At 32.6% G+C, this 23,297-nt stretch overlaps 1 protein-coding gene across 11 annotated transcripts in view; it reads right to left on the bottom strand.

Moving 5' to 3' along the window:
• Btk (tyrosine-protein kinase Btk29A) overlaps positions 1 to 23,297 on the bottom strand; it is a 739,841-nt gene that overhangs the window by 87,779 nt on the left and 628,765 nt on the right. For 9 of the 11 annotated variants that reach the window (XM_068358867.1, XM_068358876.1, XM_068358928.1 and 6 more), the window contains 2 exons: positions 10,031 to 10,080; positions 8,426 to 8,461 (listed from right to left, as the gene is read on the bottom strand). In XM_068358867.1, coding sequence (XP_068214968.1) covers positions 8,426 to 8,461; positions 10,031 to 10,080 — 86 coding nt within the window. The remainder of the gene's footprint in view (positions 1 to 8,425; positions 8,462 to 10,030; positions 10,081 to 23,297) is intronic. The other 2 variants (XM_068358885.1, XM_068358859.1) reach the window with 1 other exon arrangement.

The raw sequence follows: 23,297 nt of genomic DNA, 5'->3' as shown, positions 1-23,297 counted from the left end.
CGAGTTCCAAAGGAAAGTCTAGAATGTAGTCATTGGAATCAGATTAACATCAATATGTAATAAATCTAACTTCGACAAGGACATGTCGTTCCGAAAATTATCATTGAAAATGGCACATAGGGTTGGTATTATTCATGTTTATGTTGACCTCAATAATAGTTCCATTTCACAAGTATTTAATATCATAAGACATATTTTGTTTACTTTATGCAAAGAATTCATTTGTCTATCATAATCTCCACACCGAGAAAGTTGAATTTTAAGACATCCTTTGAATTTCCTGAATCTTTTAAAACAGGCATATAATGCCTTTACTCTACAGAAGTCCGTCAAAGCAAATATTTCTTGTACTAACGGCCTTCATTTGACAAGCTCTATGTTTCCACCACCTCACCACAAATGAAAGACGATCAACAAGTTCATATATCTTGTTACCTTCTTATCTAATGACCTACACCATAAGCACTTTCATATCTGGAACGCCAAAGACACTAATCAAATCACTGCATCATTATACTCGATTTATTACTCCTTGCAGATGCAATAGGGAGAAGCTTATCACTTTGGCTTGAATACTTTTTTATATGGCAAACCTAAATGAATTTCCCTTGGAAAACCAAATAATGAACGATTTGTGAAATGTAAACCTATGAGACACACAACAAAAGATTACCGAATTCGATAAACTTGGCAGTGAAAAAAAAACGAATTTAGAATTTTCTTGAAATGTAACACTAAAAATATATATTATTCAAGTATAAATGTTGCGGTCGGAATAAAACACTTTCTTTGTTTACGATTCATTAACATTAAAACTGGATAAATTAACCTAGTATTATCCATCATCACAATATCAAATTCACAGAGAAAGCACATTCGTAGGAAATGGAAATCAATAAAAAATATTCACAACTATTCTCATGTCAAAGAGTTGCTGCTAATACAGGTATTACCTATTCAATTTAGGAAAGGCCATTGGTATGACTCTGGCAAGAAAGTTATTTACACAATACATAGCTTTTATGCACCCGGTAAGGCCTTTCACGTTAAAGTAATTGGATCTATTGGCCTTTGATGTTATACAGTGTTTCAATCAATACGACTTTAATCACTTATTTAATGTCTTCGTCTTTCCTTGTTGGAGCAAAATCCAAAAGAAACCGAGTGTCGTAAGCTCAAGGTTCTTCGTTCACATTGTTGTTGTTACATCGTATTCCCAATATTTCATGTTCATCTCTGTCTTGTCAAGACATCCACGGTCAAGACAGAGATTAAACAAAATGGGGAGGAGAACTGAACTCAAGTCAAACACATCACTTTATAAGGGTAACGGGCGTTGGTGACTTACACTTATAAGTCAAAGGACATGTCTCAGAAAGAAGGGCTGTTATAAATTTAGAGATGGGCACGCCTCCATGAAACGAGTGGTAAATTCGCAAACCTTATTATATCAACCATGATGGAATGAGAAAAGGGAATTAAGGCTAAATTAATATTAAATGGGTTTCAAGATTCTATCAAATATAGTTAATAAAGAAGCAATGATATATATATATCTCAATCGATGTTGAATAATATAAGAAACGAATGTCACAACAATATTAATCACAAGATGAATATTTCAAACGATTGAGATTGAATTGTTGGATGCAAGTATGACTTCAATTAACCGGAGGGCATCAATACTGAGACTCCCTGCACTATGATTTTTTTTTTTCTATTTCTAATTAAAATGCACGCACCCAAAAAAGCAAGCGAAAATAATTGCTTCGAATGAAAACTCAATTAATAAGTTATATATAAATAACAAGAAAGTGCGATGAACGCATTTATATTTGAAAGTTGAATGTAATGTGTACATCACATGCAAAACCACCACTGCGAAGCTTCTTAAATGACATGGTTGAACGAACACACCCATCACAATGTGACCATATCGAGCTGGTTTCTCTTGTTATGACAGAGAGAGAGAGAGAGAGAGAGAGAGAGAGAGAGAGAGAGAGAGAGAGAGAGAGAGAGAGAGAGAGAGAGAGATGGTACTTAGCATAAGGGGACATTAATGCTGTATTTCGTGAGAAGTAATTAGTTAATGGAATACTCACTAAAAGATAGCTGCATTGTACACGAATGCAAGTAAAAACAAGACTCCCTCTCTATACAATACTAGACGAAACATACATTTTAGGAAGAACAAACCATATAGCTTTTGCTATCAAGCATAAATTGAAAGAATTATAAACCGAAAGAATAATACCCAGTTTAGAAATTTTATATTTGACCTATCTGTTTTGATGTTGTTACTGTTTTTAAAATACTTTATTGTTAATTTTTTCTCATATCGTTTATTTATTTCTTTATTTCCTTTCCTCAATTGGCTATTTTTCCTTATTGGAGCCCTTGGACTTATAGCATCTTGCTTTTCCGACTAGGGTTGTAGCTTAGCTAATAATAATAATAATAATAATAATAATAATAACAATAACAATAATAATAATAATAATAATAATACTAATAATAATAATAATAATAATAATACTACTAATAATAATAACATTCATTCATCAGGATCGGAAATTTTCAGGGGAGAGATGGTGACAAGATACAATCTTATACCTAACAAACAAAAACACTGAGAGGGCATACAGTCGATCTGTACCCGCGCCAACGTCAAACTCATGGACATACATCTTTATCGACCAGAAGTGGTTAGTGTTCAGGATCCAAATGAAATTTTTTGGTAACAGAATATATAACCTTTTGACGGATTAAATTAGGTAAACAAAATTTAAAGTAATGTTCAGTAGAAATGATTTCAACTTTCAAATAAAATATAGCTCTAAAGTCATCACTACTCATAAGTTACATCAATGTGCATCATAATGAAGAAGGAAACTTTGATTTCTTTACGCTTAATATAGAAATAAAAAGGAAAACGGGTAAGAAATCACATTGCAAACATTAACGTCCAATAAATTCTAGAAAGGCCCGTAAAAAAGAATGTTACTTGATCTCTTTACCCATCAACCAAACACTTACACCTACACCAATTTTTTACTTCCCATCAGAAATTGCACGACTTTAATAAAAAGAACAAAAATAAGTAAACACAAATCAATTGGTCTTCTTGACCGCAAGTAACCCAGCTCAATAACCACAAATCCTGTCACTAAGTTAAACCAAACCATCTGCAACTGCTTCTACTCTTTCACTAATTACACGGATTCTGTATCATAACAAACATTCACTTTGATTCCAATCACAGAACTTAAACCTCAAAACGACTTTCTCTGCTAGGTAGAAGGAAAGGCTGATAAAAACTATGCTCTCACTTTTTCTTTTTTCTTAACTTACGTCAAAGGGGAAGGGAGGTAAAACTTGTTGCCTATTATCTAGTAATTCTAATAAACAAACATAATACAAAAGGGTAAAACAAATGGGCATGACCTAAAAAAAAAAAAAAAAAAAAAAAAAAAAAAAAAAAAAAAAACCACCACCACCTAGGTTCTTGTAACATACAAAAAGGAAAAAGTTTAGGACTAAATTTCCAGATTTTCTTGTGAATTATAGCTCTGTCGGAATAAAAACATGATCTTAATTTTCGATGTTTCCTTTCTTTGCAAATCTTACATGAATATTCTCTAACATTTTAAACAAGATTTACTTTTCCTTGTGCAATCTTTTCACGGTTACATTTCAGTCGTTCTTCCTTTGGTTTCTGTCTATTCCTAATTCAGCTATGTCTAATGTATGTAATGGATAAGACCAATGTCATTCCTTACATCGTGCAAGAGATTAGTGAGAAAATTCCTTTGTCACTTTACAAGATACCGATTTAGGCATATTTTCATTATGAGAGAGAGAGAGAGAGAGAGAGAGAGAGAGAGAGAGAGAGAGAGAGAGAGAGAGAGAGAGAGAGAGAGATAATTTTTTTTGACTCAGCGTTAATTTTGAGCCGGGAATAAATATTCTAGTGTAGCAACAAGAAGCTTCTCGTATACATTTACATACCATAAAATGACAGCCCGAGCCGGCATATTTTCTTGTCTTAACTCAGGAAAATATATGCTGCAGAAAAACCTTAATGTGCAAAACTCGAGCTCATCATATCATTTAAGAAGGAAGCATTAACGGAATTTAGGACAACAGAGGAAAAAAGTTGACAAACGTGCGTGTTGCTAATTTTCTTCAGTCTTCGTGGCCGAATAGAAATTTGGGATATATGACCTTGAAATATGGTTATTTACTTCACTTTAAAAAAAAAAACTATTACATCTGGGATTTATTCGAGTTCAGGGAATCTAGAAAAGTGTTCGGAAAGTCTTCTAGTCTAGTAAATTGATTTGAAGTAGTAGTGTTTAATTCAACTTTGAGAATTATGGTTTTATTAATCTATTTATCCTTGTTAGGAGTTTCTGGAATCACAAGCAACATTTTCAGTTCCTTGAGAATTATCCAAATAAGTAAATATCTTCGAATATTGAATTTTTTTTAGTTTTTTGAAGAATTGCACCAACATGGAAAACCTCTCTGAATAATTACCAGAGAAACAGAGACTACGTTTGAACCACACCCATCTCATTACGCATAAACACGTCGGCTCGAATGATACATATAATGAGCTTCCACGCACGCCTTCATACCAGAAGTATCTCACGAATTTACTGAACACGGGACGTTTACTATTTTGTCTTCCATTTTCATTACAAAAAAAAAAAAAAAAAAAAAAAAAAAAAAAAAAAAAAACCCGGAGCTTTATTACAAATATCTATTTACACATTGGCTTCCATCTATAACGTAGTTTCTTTGGAAGTACGATAATGTACATTATCTCATACCTCTAGTATGTGAAGAATTTCCTTGTCTTTTCATTTTTTTCTTTTGCTATAATAGACAACAAATTTCTATTCATTACACATTCTTATGATAAATAGCGACTCTTATGTTAATGATTCTGCAGCAATATTTTTCTTTAGCTGTCTTCAAAGTTGTCGCTACAAAAAGTCTATGGATATAGAGTATTCGAAATAAGGCAACCGTACAAATTCTTATCTTAATTAAACGTCAATGGGACGAACAACCTAACACTTTTACCTAAACCATTCATGAAGGATAGCGATAAGGAATAAGTGAAAAAAAAATTATTTGTATTGAACCTGGATTATTGAAAGGAAGGATACTGGACTTAGGGAAAGAATATTTAATACCGAATATACTAATAAATTTAGAGAAATAGTTGTTCATTGATTCCTTTGAGACTAGACCAAGGAATACTAATCCCATGACATGCCATGAGTTCCTGGTCATAGCCGCATTACTTGAGGTTATAAAGCATGACCTCACGTATAACCAGACATGTCAATGTCAAATTTCAGACCTTCCTTTCTGTTGTATCACGAAACCGGATCAAGTCTAAAGAATAACTTTGTCGAACCTGAATCATTTTGTTAACTTTGGAACTTACAAATAACAAAATTGGCGCTAGAAAAATTCATATTAATTTTGAAGTATTCTGAAGATCACCTCAGAATATTTGGATTTTTATTATTATTTTTTTTTTGTTCTAGAATTCTAAACGTGCCAGATTGGATATTTTTCTTTTATCCAAACCTTCACGTATGTTTAACAGCGGGAGGGATTTAATTGAAATTATTTTAATAAAGGATTTAAAGCTAATTACGTTAAAATACACCGCTTCACTCTGTATGTAAAAGTTGTATAAAATTATTATCTAAGGATATTGAGAATTTTTGAAAAGATGCATTTCTTCAGTCACATGCGAAGCCATTACCTCTCTAAACGCGACCATGTACGTGTCTCATTCATCACCCGGCTTTGCTTTACAATGGCAGAAAGACCTTGAAGGTTGTCACCAGGCAACCGCTTCGAACCAGGTAGTAATGCGATTATAATTTGACTTCCGTCCTTTCGAGAGAGAATTAAAGTCCGGTATCACGATCTATGAGCTGACACAATAATCCGCCATTACATGTTACATTTCTTTGGGGAGATAATCCTTACACCTGTCATGTAGATCACTGATGCATGACATGCCAAGCATTCTAGTCTTTGGTATGACTAACAGAGAGAGAGAGAGAGAGAGAGAGAGAGAGAGAGAGAGAGAGAGAGAGAGAGAGAGAGAGAGAGAGAGAGAGAGAGAGGGAAGGGGTCGGAATATTTTGATCACATTATGAAGGAGAAACATGAGCCTTGGAGAGACATCATTAATCCTTGGTTATCCAGTGCGTAATTGAACCTTAACTCGCGGTATTTACTTAAGAAATTAAATAGGAACTTAATTTCATCCAGTTAAACATTAGGAATAAGATTACCAGCTCCTGATGATTATAAAAACAACCATCAGCGCATTAGCAAATATATTACAAACAATTTCATTATACTCTCGTGTTTGGTTAGGTAAAGTATTACAAAATAAGCTGCAAATTTTATCATGAAAGAAATCCACGACCTTAAACTAAGACGGAAAAATTATATAAATAATGATTAGCTTTAAAAAAAAAAAAACACCACCACCGTGCACCTGAGTTTGACCGAATTGTCATAAATGGCAGGCCACCAGATCTGCACTGTTAGTATGTAACAAGGACATCAAATTATTCATTCATTCATTCATAAGAATTACTCGTTAACGTGTTATATGAACCATTTTAAGAAGAACTTTAACACTGAAAGTCACTCAAATGTCCTCTCAATGTCCTCCGACGAGAATAGCACACCGGCCAAACATTTACGGAAGACCGATCGATCACATAAAGGAGAAATTTCTGGAATTTTGGGGAAACAATTCTATATAGTGAATCTCATGGCCAATTGTTGACAACAAATAATCATACACTGACTGCATATATATATATATATATATATATATATATATATATATATATATATATATATATATATAAATAAATAAATAAATAAATATATATATATATATATATATATATATATATATATATATATATCTGACCAATCACAAATATCATGAAAATTGCACGGAATTGTTTACTATTTCTCGAAATGTTTTCAAGTGGCGAAAAACTTTTCAAGATATTTACTCGCCTAATTTGTGTACTAGCTATTAAATATTCATACATATATACAAGTTTGCAAAAAGCATCAACTGCATATCTTTTGACCTCCAAGTTTTCATGTGCAATTCCTTCTTTTCTGACCTTGCGTTATCTAGAGCATAGTACTTAGCAAGCTCATTAAAAACCGCAAAGCAATTCATCACGACGGGAAGGGCAGGTATTCCTTATTACCTTTGGGCGTATAATTGCTTAAAAGTTAATGATATAAGTTGTTGGCCCCGGGCTACCCTTCTTGGTGGCCATGCTTACAGTTTTCTAATGTCTTTGTATTCAATATTTTTGGGGCAATGAAAGCCAGACCTGAAATCCTTAAAAGAGAAGCAAACGCTTCAATTCTTCACCATACTTATATCTATTATAGTTCCCTATTTAAAGTTTTCATAATCACTGCATTCTAAACTTCAGAACTTTTGCCATTTCACAATATGGCCAATACTTTTAATATATATTTGATAACGTAGTTTTGCATACATACATTTTTGAACCATATTTCTATTTTGGGGAAGAGTGTCAATTCCAAGCAAGGAACATCAAATTTTCCCCCAGGAGGTCCAGTTTGATAAAAAAAAAAAAATTCTTATTTTATTTCCAATATTATTCAAGCAAACAAATCCATGAACTGAGAATGAAACATACTTACCATAATCATAGCAATACATTAATACAAAAGAGCAGGAAAATTAGGAACACAATTATACTATTATGATATGATTAAATGAAAAGAAAAAAATCAGTTTTGAGAAATTTAAGAAATCAAGAATCAACCAAATAACATTGGAGGAAAAAAAAAAAGTCGAAAACTAATGCAATTGTCTACTTATTATGGATGCAAAAGCAAATCTGAAGCATATTTAATATAGGGATAAGATAATCTTATGTATAGAATATTTATAAAACCAGACTAGAAACACAAACTTTCACATCATTACAGACAGATTGTACTGCTACTCCAGTTCATAAATGTAATTTGTTATTGAACAAATATTCAATCAAATTCTATTGAACTCCCAAACGGTTACTATTACATTGCGTGGTTTATCCATAAGAGATATGTGAGGTTCTCAGAAATCTCTAGTGAAATACACAGACCATGATATGACAATGGCAGTCAGGTAAGCTTTGGTGATGCCAGTGATGGCATATATAATGCTAAAACATAAGCTAGATCAGATAGATCCCTAAGGGTTAGGCCCCCCACAAAAATAATCAACGATATTCTGCATTGATTTTGTTATAATAACAAAGTACAAACAAGTATCAACTATTGAATAACATGTCAAAATTTGTGTTTCCAGCTAAGCAAAAGAGACACTCACCCGTTCAGGAGGCTTAAACCTGCCACCAGGAGTCCCCTAAGAACACAAGGAAGGTTAAGAAGTTAGGTTAGAGAGTTACAAAACCATAGGCAATGTAATGTAACTGCCGGCAAAAAATGAACAAACCTCTTACGTGTGCTACCATTATATTAAATTAGATCTTACAGGAACATTAATCTTCAAGTTAGTGAGAGGACTCACAGATCGTAAAAATGTCAAGACTAAAATATTTCAAATTACTAATTAATATTTCTGAGACTCTTACTACCTACTGTATAACACTCAAGATAAAGTAAAATTATATATTGAAAAGGTCCAATTTCAAGAAAACTAATTAAATTTCATCCAGAACACAAAAAGAATATCTGTGTCTTAAAACACTTATTGAAAGGCAAAACAATATAAATTAAAATGATTTATAAAGATTTTTTTTGATGAAAAGGACGGAATATGCGTTTAATATAAAAAATGAATGACTTTATAATGTTGTAAGCATGACTTGTCTCACTGGCAAATGATTTGTTCATTCCTACCAGAACACCATTAGTTTATCCTCATACAAAAAGCAGTTTGACATCAAATACATCACATCATTAAGATTATAAGAAAGAAAAAAAAATACGTTTGAATATACAAGTGAACGAATGCATATCAGAGTGAAATTATTACACATAAAAAATTATGTTCTAAAATCTAAATAAAACAAAATTATTTACAGCTGATTAAGGAATCCTTAATAAAAGGCTTACGCATAACAAGATATATAAAATTAGTTTCTAAGATTTAAAATAGTAATAGTAATACTCGAGAGAAAAAAACTTGTACTAAATAAAGAAATCCAATCAATTTCAATTTAACGAAGCCCTTACTGCTTGGTGAGAACAATCAAGATTCAGATACCAAATCAATAAGGAATGACAAGAGGTGCACCTCGATGTGCATCAGGCCTTTGTCATTACCTATAAAAATGATAGCTATGCCGACCTGCCACGACTAAATTATCATTGTTTGGTGGTATAAAAACAGGACTATCAAGTGCTTGCACATTCCATGGGAAGCTCCCCATGCACCCAAACATACGAGAGAGAGAGAGAGAGAGAGAGAGAGAGAGAGAGAGAGAGAGAGAGAGAGAGAGAGAGAGAGAGAGAGAGAGAGAGAGAGAGAGAATTACATCACGAAGAGACCAAAGATGACAACCACTTAGTACATGGCATGACACTTGTATATGAACTCACACAAACAATAAATACTATATTAATATGAATGATAACATTTCAGAGATTTTGTCTCTTTCAACTGATGTCCATCTTTAGTTTTAAGAAATCTCATTATTTGGTACCATTACTATTACACACATGCATTACAAAAAATAGATTTAATTACTTCCATTTAATAATCAAAACATAACTAAAAATTATACTAATAATCTCAGCGTTCAGATGTACAATTAAAAGGCTGTTAAAATTTCCCTTTGAAAAGCATAATCACCAAAGTCTTTAGGGGTTAATTACCTAACTGGATTTCCCAGCACCCAGCCCTGTTTTGTTAATCAGTAGAGCCCAACATTTGGCATCACAAATATACACGTCGTGAACGTTCACTTACCGGCATCATTTCTGATCTTGCGTCGGGCGTAGGACTAGGAGTAGGCTGCCCTGTAAAATTAAAAACAAAATATATTAACAAACAATAAATGTCAAATACTAATTGTCCATACCAAATCGTAAATGAAAAATGAATATATGTTAAGGGGAAATATTTACTGTTTGTGCTTTCAAAATGTATGTAAATAATATATGGTTCCCTATATATTTTTTTTAATTGAAACATCATTACCAATTACAGACATGAGTAAATTACTTCACCTTTATGAACAAATAAAAATATAAATAAAATGGCAAAATGATCCCTACTTAATTGCTAAAAATGAGTTTACAAAACATTGTGCAAAAATTACATCCAATCAATAGAAAATAAAACTACAAAATAGATAATAGGATAAAAGAATTAGTTGTTCACAAAAACACTCCCTTTTTTAACAGAAAATATCTCATGGCAAGACCACCTCCTTTTAATGGAACTTATCAAAATAACTCCAAAATCTCGAGACAAAACTGAAGTTTCTCTTCATCGACTACATTTTGGGACGGCATAAAAAAAAAAAAATACAACAACAACAACAACAACAACTAGAATACTATTCTGGGTGTTTCCTTCATTCATTATAGAGGATTTCCTCAGATTACTAAGAACTATATATATATATATATATATATATATATATATATATATATATATATATATATATATATATATATATATATATATATATATATATATATATATATATATATATATCACACGCGCGCACGCGCAAAGCAATGTCACTATTAAGTGCAAAGTTTCTTCATCCTCAGTCAGGAGTGACATCTAAATAAGAAATGAAATCTAGTTGTACTAGTATGCCAATTATTGTAAATAGTTGGTAGAGAAATGGACAAATTATTATTCAGCAATACAAATTTATTTCGGTTTGTAAAGAGATGGCGATTAGACTCTCTCTCTCTCTCTCTCTCTCTCTCTCTCTCTCTCTCTCTCTCTCTCTCTCTCTCTCTCTCTCTCTCTCTCTCTCTCTCTCTCCTACTATACAAAAAATGCAATGAATAATCATCATTTTTTTATCAAAGAAGTTAGTACTTTCATTTTTGAGTACTAATTAGTACTTATTTATATTTTTCTTCGTAAATCTGGAGCCAGTCACTCACCACTAGGATGGTATATAACGTCCCTCGGGTGAAGACTTGCTATCGTGATCTTTTCTTACGTTACCATAATTCATATATATATATATATATATATATATATATATATATATATATATATATATATGCACATATGTGCATAAATTATACACACACATATATATGTATATATATATGAGTGCGCATAATATATATATATATATATATATATATATATATATATATATATATATATATATATATATTATACATACATACTAACTTACATACATACATACATACACACGCGCACACACACACACACACATATATATATATATATATATATATATATATATATAATGTACACATACACACCAGAGTGTATCTAGATCACATGTGTTGGTAACGAAACTATTAAATCATATCATTATCTATCTCTCTATATATCTATCTATCTATTAATATATATATATATATATATACTGTATATATATATATATATATATATATATATATATATCTATCTATCTATCTATCTATATATATATATATATATATATATATATATATATATATATATATATATATTTATATTCATTCATATATCTACATAAATACTTTACGTAGAGTAATACCTCTATTTACATCAGTTGAACATACGTCAGTTCCGCTTTACGTGGCTCCTCCTCAAATACTAAATACGAAAATAGAATCCCCTTTACGCAGTTATATCAGATCTTACATTGGTTTCGACATTGTACAATGAGAGAGAGAGAGAGAGAGAGAGAGAGAGAGAGAGAGAGAGAGAGAGAGAGAGAGAGAGAGAGAGAGAGAGCTACTTCACAGAGTGTAAAACTTCGGTTTGGAGTCTAATCCATTGCATCCTCTTTTTTTAAAGTTCGGTTTACATGCAGCTCATTTACATTGTCTATAATAAACTTGGGTTGGGTGGCCAGATAGTTTCCCCTTCTTGTAATACAAACAAGCATATTTACATTATTTCTAATCAACGCTTTAGGATGCGTAACCTAAAAATGACTATAACCATTAGGAAGAGACATTTGTAATGGCACTCCTTGAAAATCTGAGTAACAAAAATGAAACGTAATGGTCGGCATCACCCGAAAAATGCTATCGTGAAGGCTATAGGGAACACTGCATTATGAAATAATGGTCAGATCATTCATGATCCCATTACTATAATGACGTTGAATTCTTTCTCAACAGCAATACAGGCAACATTGACAAGTCTCATAATAATAGTAAATTTGATGCAAAAAAAAAAATAATAATAATATTCGTTGGGATCTATCAACAAAAGAATTATAATCTAATCAACACAATATCAACTGTGCTACCGAAAACTTTATAACCAGGAACAACTACAAACGAGATTAAATATCAACGCTTGATTGATCTGAGCTCAATGTTCTCTTTTAATTGATATCCCAATATCGACCCAATAACCTACAATCCTAGCAATAAGTCAATTCATCAAGGAGATTCACCTTTGTCTATTTTTCTATACTGCATTTATTATTTTAGCCATCCCTTGGCAAGAAAAAAAAGCTGACCGTATCATCATCATCCTCAGATTGGAAAATATTAATTCCTATCAACGTCTCTATTGGAATATCCCAACAATTCTTTTTATAATATTTCATGGAATCTGACATCAATTTCCCGTGGCCAGTGGCAACCAATGACAATTCCAGGATCCAGAGAAGAATCTGGATCCTGGACAATTCTATAAAAAGGATCTGCAATTAGCCAAAGAGCCATAAAGATATTTTTTTTCAAATCCAAAAATCTAATTAACCTCAAGCCTAAAATTCACTGGCGACTACCTGTTATTCTTGGAAAGTTCTAACTACATACATAATACACCCACCCACACATATACGTATATATATATATATATATATATATATATATATATATATATATATATACATATATATACATATATATATACAGTATATATATATATATATATTTATAAATATATATATATATATATATATATATATATATATATATATATATATATATATATGCATATATGTGTGTGTGTTCAGGTTTTCGGTCCCGTAAAATTAAAACTCTTGATAGACCTTTATGCTTATGGAGGTTTAGACCTAAATTATATTTTTTTCAGTTTCTTTTTTATAAAGAACACTGGTTTCTTAGCTCCTAAATTATATGTTATATTTTGGAAGTTAGTAAGATGTTCCTCTTACACTTGTTCTTAAATTAATAATGTTACTTCATCAGTTAAATGTGTTTATGGTAGTTCTAGCCTGCTGATTACTGCCTAATTCCCAAAACTCCCTTATTGTCTAAAGTTTTTTTTTTTCTTTTTTATAAAACATCTAAATAGTTATGCTGAAGGTAAAATGTTCCATAGTTTGCAATTTGGATATTGCAAAGGCCTTGGAGCATATAATGCACTTCTTATAATTTCCAATGCTGTACAAAAATCCCTTGTTTGTGGTCATGTAGTCCGTACGATTATTGGCCTTGATTTTGGTGCTGTACTTGACCGTGATAATCAAGTGCGTGGATTTTTTCTTAGCATCATTATTGAATTTGTAAGTAATAGATTGCAAATAGTAGTTGATGGACACCATAATGATGGCTCTTCAATGTCTAGATCTCGACATTAATAATGCTTTTTTTATCAGCATACAATTCAATTAAAATGCAAGAGGGTGATTTTTTATTGCAAATTTAATTTTGAGCGATAAATGTTTATTCTTCAATTTTACAAAAAAAAAAAAAATGGCTTTAGAGACTTAAACTTTTTGGTGATCACTCTATCCTGAAGAACATTTTTAATTCGTTCATTCTACATTTTTTGAGAAATGTTCTCCTTTCTCGTTTTCAGCATCTGACGATCATTATAATTTGTTAGACAAAAATTTACGATCTCTTAAATGTCTTATTCCTACTCTGCATATTAGTTAGTTCTTTATTCATGTTGCATAAGATTTTTCATTATTCTGATCATCTTTTGCATTCACATCTTCCCAGACTGTATCCCTCCTGTACGTAGTACTAGGTAATTCTAACAGTCTTGCCTTCTCCATCATAAGGCTGACTACTGCAAAGTATTCTAAAAGTTTCATACTTAGCTATGGCCAGATTATGGAATAATCTTCCTAATCTCACAGTTGAATCGGTGTAACTCCAGAAGCTCAAATTTGTTGCAAATGTTTTTATGTTGAACAAATAGAGATAATTCTCTCTTCATAGTTTATTTACGACAAAATTATATCAACGTAAACTGATTTTAAAATACCTTATCATTCTTTATCTTTCACTTGTCATATATATAGTTTATTTATTTCCTTTCCTCAATGGACTACTTTCCTTGTTGGAGCCTTACAGATTATAGCATTCTGCTTTACCTTGTTGGAGCCCTAGAGCTTGAAGCATTCTGCTTATCCAACTAGGGTTGTAGAAAAGCTAGTAATATATATATATATATATATATATATATATATATATATATATATATATATATATATATATATGCATACACACGCAGAAATTCAACCCTTCCCCTTATCCTATACCACAACCTTTCGGGATACCCACTCTCACCCGGGTATAACTATTCCCTTTCTCCCTTACCAGAGGGACAGTGAGAGACCGAGGCCTTGGCATTGCCGTTCAGCTTGGCCCAAAAGAAAAAAAAATGTGTGCATATATATATGTATGAATGTATATATATATATATATACAAAATACATACATATATATATATATATATATATATATATATATATATAAATATATATACACCATTCACCGTATGAATCTTCGTATCTGAGTAGTTTCTTGAAATTTTCATGTGTCAAACTTTGGTTAAAGATAGGCAGATTATTTAGACAGGTGATAACCGATTTACATTTATTAACAATACTATAAAGGGTACAAGAAAACTGAAATAGAAATATTTCAACATTTCGGGGATCCTTTAATTTAATGATTAGAGAGAGGGAACTGAATGTGTACATGCACAGTGACTAAGTGCAAACAGCCATACGTGCAGGAATGTGATGTTTACCATCACAGAGACCACCTGTTGTGCACTTCACGTGGTCAAGGCCGCTCAGCTGGCAAGATCAAGCCCAAGCACACATATACATACATATGTGTGTGTAAACCGAAACATATTTCAGTAATATCATTGACTATTTTAGGTAATTTATTCTTCTTGGATCACACCTTACCATAATCATACCCAAGAAGAAAGAGATTGATCATGAGTGTATCGGCATAAATCACTCTGGTGTATTTGATGAAGTATCGTAATTACCGATGATGCCTAGATATTAGCAAAACCGGTCTAGTAGCTGATACCACTGCTTAAGCTAACCCAATAACCATGGTTATATAACTGTTCCATTAGCTAAACTCAATCAATCTACAAATATATTTTTTTTACCCGACATGTGATAATTTGAGCTCTCGTAATCAAGACATTATTAGTCCGGAGATAGCTACCTGTTAGATAAAATAAAACCGGTGACTCAGAAACTGTTCTCTAAAATAAATATCTTATAGATGGCTGCATAAAAAAAATCAATGTCGATCTACAAAAATGGACCGAGCCTGCACTAAGTCATTCATAAAAAAAAACAATAACAACATTCAATTTTAATGACAATATGCCGTTTTATTTTCTAATTTCATCGATCTATATTGTGCCCATTGGTAAAAAAAACATATCCCGTTGAAAATGTCAGGTGGATTGCATGTAGAATTAACGATAGCCAGGGTACAATTTGAACTTCCCCTTCTTCAAACTTTAATACAAAAAAAATCAATTCAGCTCAAGATAAAACCTTTGAGATGATGAAGACTAAACTTAGAGAGATTTGATTATGAGTTGTCTTCACCTCAGCTAAATACATTCCTCTCCTCAGTAGGAAATAATCTCACCTTTATGATGTAACAATGAGAGAGAGAGAGAGAGAGAGAGAGAGAGAGAGAGAGAGAGAGAGAGAGAGAGAGAGAGAGAGAGAGAGAGAGAGAGAGAGTCTACAAACGTGTAGAATATAATGGGACAAAACAGTCGAGGTCGTATTTGAACAAAGGAGGATGTTGAATGTTTTTATTAGTGACAGAATGTTGATCAAGCTAACATCGTGCAGACCTCAAAGAAGCGAGAAGAAGGCAGATTAAAGTATAACAACGACGAAAAAGGAAAACAATGGAAATTGAAAAAAAAATAACACCATCTTTCCACAAAAAATCAACAATTTATATATTCATAGAGAATGTGAACGTAATCACATTTTAGATAAAATGTAAGTTACTGATGTTACCTTCATTATCATTAATCATAAAAGGATGAAAACAATATTGAAATTGTTAAGGTGCAATACAAAATTGGCTATCTAACTTTCTAGGGAGATATTTTATTAACTTTCAAAGGTACTTCCTATTTTTTGTACTTTGAGAATAATAATTCCTGATGGCATCTACAATTAAAACTAACTCAGATTCACTAACAAAATTCTTAATAACTTTCACAAGTCCCTTTACTCACCTTTTTGTCCAGGTGGGTCTACAAATAGTTCTTTCTGGTTTATGTCTTCAATCTTCAATCAACTTTTTTTATTACGCTTCAATTTTTATGTTCCTCATCCGCCTACTCTACCTTCTCTAGTCCGATGTCCTACCCAATAATCTCTACGCTCCTAAGCTTCCTCCATCTTTATAGACTGACAAGTCACCAGGCCCTCGTTATATTGCTCACAATATCTAAAGAAATTAAATTTTGGGTTTTGTCGGATACTTCGTTTAATCTTTATCATGCTATTAATCGTCTTCTTTTATTAGAAACGTTTATTGGTACATGTCGTGGAGGAAATAAGGCCCTCTTATAATTCTAACTTCTCACACCTGTACTTCTTTCTTCGTCACAACAGTATAACTTCAATCCAGGTATAGGGCTTCCATAAGGCAAGAACTTTGATCATTCCTTGTAACTTCATCCATAATCTTAATAATTTACCAGCTTCAACCACTCTCATCCTACCTCTTCCTCTATTCATAATTTTCCGTCGATGCGAACATCAGCATTTCTTTTTCATTTACCATCCAAGCTCTACTCTACCGTTCGAAATGAATCCAGATTAGCTCTTTTAGCCACCCGTTGAGATACTACCGCTAGAGAGTTATGGGGGTCCTTTGACTGACCAGACAGTACTATATTGGATCCTTCTCTCTGGTCACGGTTCACTTTCCTTTTGCCTGCACATACACCGAATAGTTTGGCATATTCTTTACAGATTCTCCTCTGTCCTCATACACCTGACAACATTGACATTACCAAATAATTCTTCCTCTCCCAAGGGGTTAACTTCTGCACTATAATTGTTCAGTGACTACTTTCCTCTTGGTAAGGGTAGAAAGACTCTTTAGATATGGTAAGCAGCTCTTCTAAGACACTCCAAAATCAAACCATTGTTCTTTAGTCTTGGGTAGTGCCATGGCCTTTGCACCACGTTCTTCCATTGTCTTGGGTTAAGGTTCTCTTGCTTGAGGGTACAGTCGGGCACAGAATTCTATCTAATTTCTCTTCCTCTTGTTTCGTTAAAATGTTTAGAGTTTATATATGGAATATGTATTTTAATGTTCTTACTGTTCTTAAAATATTTTATTTTCCTTTGTTTCCTTTCCTCACGGGGCTATTTTCCTTGTTGGAGCCCCTGGGCTTATAGCATCCTTAGCAAGTAACAATAATAATAATAATAATAATAATAATAATATCCTCTACTGTCTCCAACCTTGCGGTGTTACTTTGGTGAAAGTCGTGTGGTCCATTTCAATGTCTTATAGAAAGATAACTAACAATTTTTCAGTGCCCCAGGTTTCAATGTTTTGTATCGCTTGGATCGATAATTTGGATGTACAGGTTTTTCAAATTCCGTTAACATCAAGGGTATAGTTCCTCTTCCTCTAATTAGGCGATCTAGTCATATTCGTCACATATTTAGCATGGCTCAACAACTGATTATTTCTTTACACGCAAGCTCTGACATTCTCTTCCTGCTTCTGTTGTTTTCTAAGTCTTACAACCATTCGTTCTTTTAGGTCAGGGATGGCTATAGCCTAGTTTCCTTCGAGGTTAATTGCCACCCATCTTCTTTCTCTATTATTCAAAGATAAGGACATAAATCAGCCATTGTGTAATTTACATAAGCATGTGTGTTTAAGCAAGGTCGTGCGTGTATATGAACTAAAGTACAAAATATACAGGCACCATTACTTTTATGTTTGCATGTATGTATTACAGATATACGTACACATACAGCACTATGAACTATAAATAACAACCATTCAAGATTTGAGATATTTCTGTAGCGTAAACACATGGACAAATGAAAAATATAATAAATCATTGGCCAAATTTAGCTCATGCAAAACTTCTGATAGTGAAATATTCAAACAAATAACAGATATTAAACTACCATTCCTCACAAAAAAACATTCCAGACTTATGACAATCCCAACTGTAAAAGAGACTGAACCCCTTACTGGTATTTTGAATCGCACAGTTCTAATCAGATCAAGCCAAATAATAGTTCAATCCATCACATCCTAACCGGGAATAAATAAAATTCTGGCCCCCTCGTGATTATTGAAATTTACTCGTATCAACTGCTTCGCTAAAGAAGCCCGTCACATTATATAACACGTTCAAAAGCAGACAGAAAATGTTGCTACAATTGATAAGCATTCCCTTTCCGACGTCCATCCTGCTTTAACTTGGACAACCCAAATATACATTTGTATTATTTGCTTAACCTTGGTGCCAAGGTTAATTTTGATACAAAAAACCTTTAGAGCTTAAGAATGAAACCAGATTCCATTCCAAATATCCGTGACCAAGCGTAAACTGAAACTGATTATCCTTGTGGGAAAGAACAGAAATGGAAAACTAAAACAAAGAATCTGGTGACATTAAAACACAATATAAAAATATCAAAGCACCCAAATAATATCAACCATACCATTAATAAAAAAAGACAACAATCATGATTAAAGTAAACATTAAATAATCATCGGTTATTGATATGTGATAAAAAAATATATATATTTAATATTTGACCGATATTTTCAGCAATGTATAATAACAAAATCACAAATAAATTCTCTTATATGGGCTTAAAGAAAAATCAATAATTGAACCAACACCATGATTCATTACCAAGAGAACAGTTAAAAGGATACGAAAAAAATAAAGAAAATGTTTAGAAGATAACGTCAATACTATTAAACTTCAACTTTAAATAAGATGAATTGTTAAACGAAGTGAATGATTTGAGCAAATATGGCCAGTCAACATTAATATGAGGAGCAAGTAAACATTGCACACCTCATGAAATTAGGATATATTTGAATCGTCAGATTCACTTAGTAATTATGGAGGCATTTAACCATTGAAAACAATGAAAAATACAACGATCGAACATAAGAAAAGAAAGTAGACAAATGGATATAAATAATAAATCTGCAAATTATGTAAAATGTATAAAAGATTATTAAAGGATGGAGTTAGCCACAGCTAAATTTTCTTAGTAATCCATAAGGCCAACAAAAATGTTAATCTATAACCCCTCAAGCGAATCCCCATAAAACTAAATTCAAGGGGAGAAAAAACCTAATTGCCTCTTAATTATTCTAATATTCCCTTGTTACATAAACCGACCTTGAATTCAACACTGTCTTCAGTGAATTCCATGGGCAAATATATAACAACTTTAATTTCAGAGGTTAAAACACATAAAAAATTAAATATATATATATATATATATATATGTATATATATATATATATATATATATATATATATGTGTGTGTGTGTGTGTGTGTGTGTTTGTGTCCGATGTAAAGGAAAATCTATTTCCTTTAATCTGCGTAACCACTGCACACTGCATGTTGATGATACTCTGCCTAACTATTATGGTATCTACTGTAGAATACTACTTGATCCACTACAAGGCGAGATTGTCAAGCAGAAATCGAAAGTACTTAAAATACCTAATGTTTATGGGCTTGGCTGATCGAGTTACATTTACATGTGGGAAGCACGTGTGCACAGTGACCTTTTAGCTTCTACACTTAATCTACTCTGTCTAGAAGAGGTTATCTTGATGATGACCTTAAATACAAGTGGCGTGAATAAGCAACTTTTGAGTCTATGGGCGATAATATCTAAAGTGAATTCTGATGTAGGGAGGTCGAACGGACTCAACTAATTTCTTCATTTATCTCTTCAAGCTCAAATTGCAAAGTAAGAAAAGTGAAACATTTAAGCAGTTTAACCCATCTTTATCAGAAGGGACAGGTATAGGAGTCTCTTGTAGACCTAAAACAGTTATATGAAAATACATTCAAAGTATAAACATCATTTACACTGAAATCTTTCCCAATCAATTTTAAAAGATCAACATTATAAAAAAGTAAGAATAATACATTTCTAAGTTTAAACTATAACAAATAAAAGCTAAATATGAAAAACTAAAATTCCATAATTCTGCAACGTAAAATGACTCGCCGCGAAAAGGTTGCAAATTAAGTTTTTCTCCGAAATTGAACGTCACGCAACAGGGCTAAGTGCTCACACCAAGGACAACTCTTTTTTTTTATCTTTTTCCTTTTTTTCATGTTTAGTTAATGTTAGTCCACTTTATTTCTTTTGATTATAGTGACCCAGGACCGTCCAACCCATTGGTATTTGATTTTAAAGAGGTCCTTTAGAGAAAAATAAGTAAAGTTACTTGAAATGAAAACTAAATATGTCTACCGAGATGTGAAAATCGACTATTGGACAGAAATATGCTGTTCATATGATTACCCATACATTCATACATTTCTGATTATGTGCCAGATGTATCATCAATGTTTGGTTCAACTTGGCTCTCTGAGAGCATATTTTCATTCAGGAAGTTACTAAAGTCAATACTAGTATCCTCAATTAGTGATATCAATCTTGAGCCCAAATTAATATGTGCTCTAACTAATATTCACCCTGAGTTTTACATAATCATAAAATCAAGGTATTACCATCACTACCACTATATTTACCTTAGTTTGAATTAAAATTTGTCGCGTATCTAAGCTCATGTTTTGTCTTCTTTAAAACATATTTCTTTAGTCTTCAGAAATAAATCCATGTCAATTTCCTATGCCAAAAATCTGAGTAATATACGGTACATATACCTAAATAAACACACATACACGTACGCATCACACATACAGGTAATTAAACACAAGTGGCCCTTACGCATTTTTGTTTTTTCAAGAGTGGCCCTCAGACGAATAACTTATATGACCCTGGATTATACAAACACAAAATCATCATGAATCTTCTACTCATAAACTCGATATTCTCCCTGCATTTCTTTGGCATACCACCACATGTAAAATTATCTAGAAGTGCTACCACTACAAAACATAAACATCAGTTAAATGAAACTGAGGTTTTATGTAGTAATGAAATTAAATTGCATTATAACAGTACTCTCATTAATTCATGAAAAAACAATAGGAAAAGTGGCATTGTTGTTAGATTTTTTTTAAAGATCACTAAAGTATGTAGTGAACGTTTGGGAGCGAGAAGGAAGGAAAATCGTGAGGCTCTGGGGAGGCGGGGTAACCCTAATGTCAGAATTGGCCTCGACCTTGCCCTGGCACTACTCTGCTTCCCTTTACCATACATACTTCTTATTGACTCCCACTTAAAGAAGACCTTTTTGGTCTGGCAGTTCGTCCTTCCGCACCAATCCCTCAAGGCAATTTCTGGCGTAACTAATAATTTCATCTTACGAGGAGGCGGACAGCAAGTGGGGAGGCGGACAGAAGTGGGGAGGGTTAGACCTCGCTGTCACGTGATCATCTTGCCCTTCCACAACCTTTCATCTAAAATCTTTTAATGCACGTCATCCCTAAGTTGGACTTAGCAGATAAGGAAAAACTCAATCTTCCTCATTCCTGTTTTCGTGAAGCTAAACGAACTACTTTAACTTAGAGTCCCGTGACATCAAAACACTTTTACTGGACCTTGGTGCCTCTGGAGATGTAGACCCAAATGGTATTTTTCTTTTGTTTTTATAAAAACCGCTGATTTCTTTGGTCATAGGTTACCTGTTATTTTTCACAAGCTACCAAGAAGAGGTTACACTAGGAGATTTGGCACTGTTACTCTATAGGGTAAATGTGCTTGTGGTGGGTCAAGCCCTGTTGATTGCCGCCTAAAAGACTACTTAATTGACAGAAACTACTGTGCGTAAATTAGAAAATCTAATTCATCACGTGAACCATTAAACAGAGGGGTACTTCAGGGAAGTGTACTAGGTCCAACCTTATTCTGTATCTATAGTATACTACATTTTTTCTCCTCAATAAATGATACATAAGACACTGGTGAAACTCTAAAAATTCTTACCAGTGTTGGGGAATGGATGACAATCAAACATCTAAAATCAAATGAAAATAAAACTGAGTCTATGGTAGTTGGAAAGAAGAACCGCCTAAGAAACTTGGGCGATATTCAAACAAACATAAAAAACAACTCTGTCCCGATATCTGGTAAGTTCGAGATATAGGAGTAACTCTTGACTGACACAAGTCTTTCAATACCACAATAAATATTGTAGTAAAAACTGTTTGATATCATCTTAGAAAGATGCCTTTTATAAAGAAGTACCTTGATGAACATTCTGTAAAGAAACTTGTGATAAACTGTGTTATTACCAGGATTGACTACTGTAACAATCTACCAAAAGTGCAATTTAAGCAATTAAGAACATAATAAACAGATATGCAAGACTGATAAAAGGTGTCCCACCCCAATAAAGAATCACTCCTATGCTAATTGATTTACACTGACTGCCTGTCAAAGGAAGTATTGAGTTTAAAATATGTACAATAACCCATCAAGTTATCAGACGTTCAAAATATCTAAGAGAATTGTTACATATTGTGTAGCCAATAAATCGTGCTTATACGAGGATAGCTACAGATGGTTTCAAATTATTGAAACTAAGATATATGTCTGCTGTAGGTTCTAGTGCCTTCAAATATGCGGCCCAAAGACTATACAATGA

The sequence above is a fragment of the Palaemon carinicauda genome, chromosome 2 (genome assembly GCF_036898095.1).
Source record: "Palaemon carinicauda isolate YSFRI2023 chromosome 2, ASM3689809v2, whole genome shotgun sequence".
Classification (NCBI taxonomy): Eukaryota; Metazoa; Arthropoda; class Malacostraca; order Decapoda; family Palaemonidae; genus Palaemon; species Palaemon carinicauda.
The sequence above is the reverse complement of the archived record's forward strand: the minus strand, read 5'-3'. Positions and strand labels throughout refer to the sequence as shown.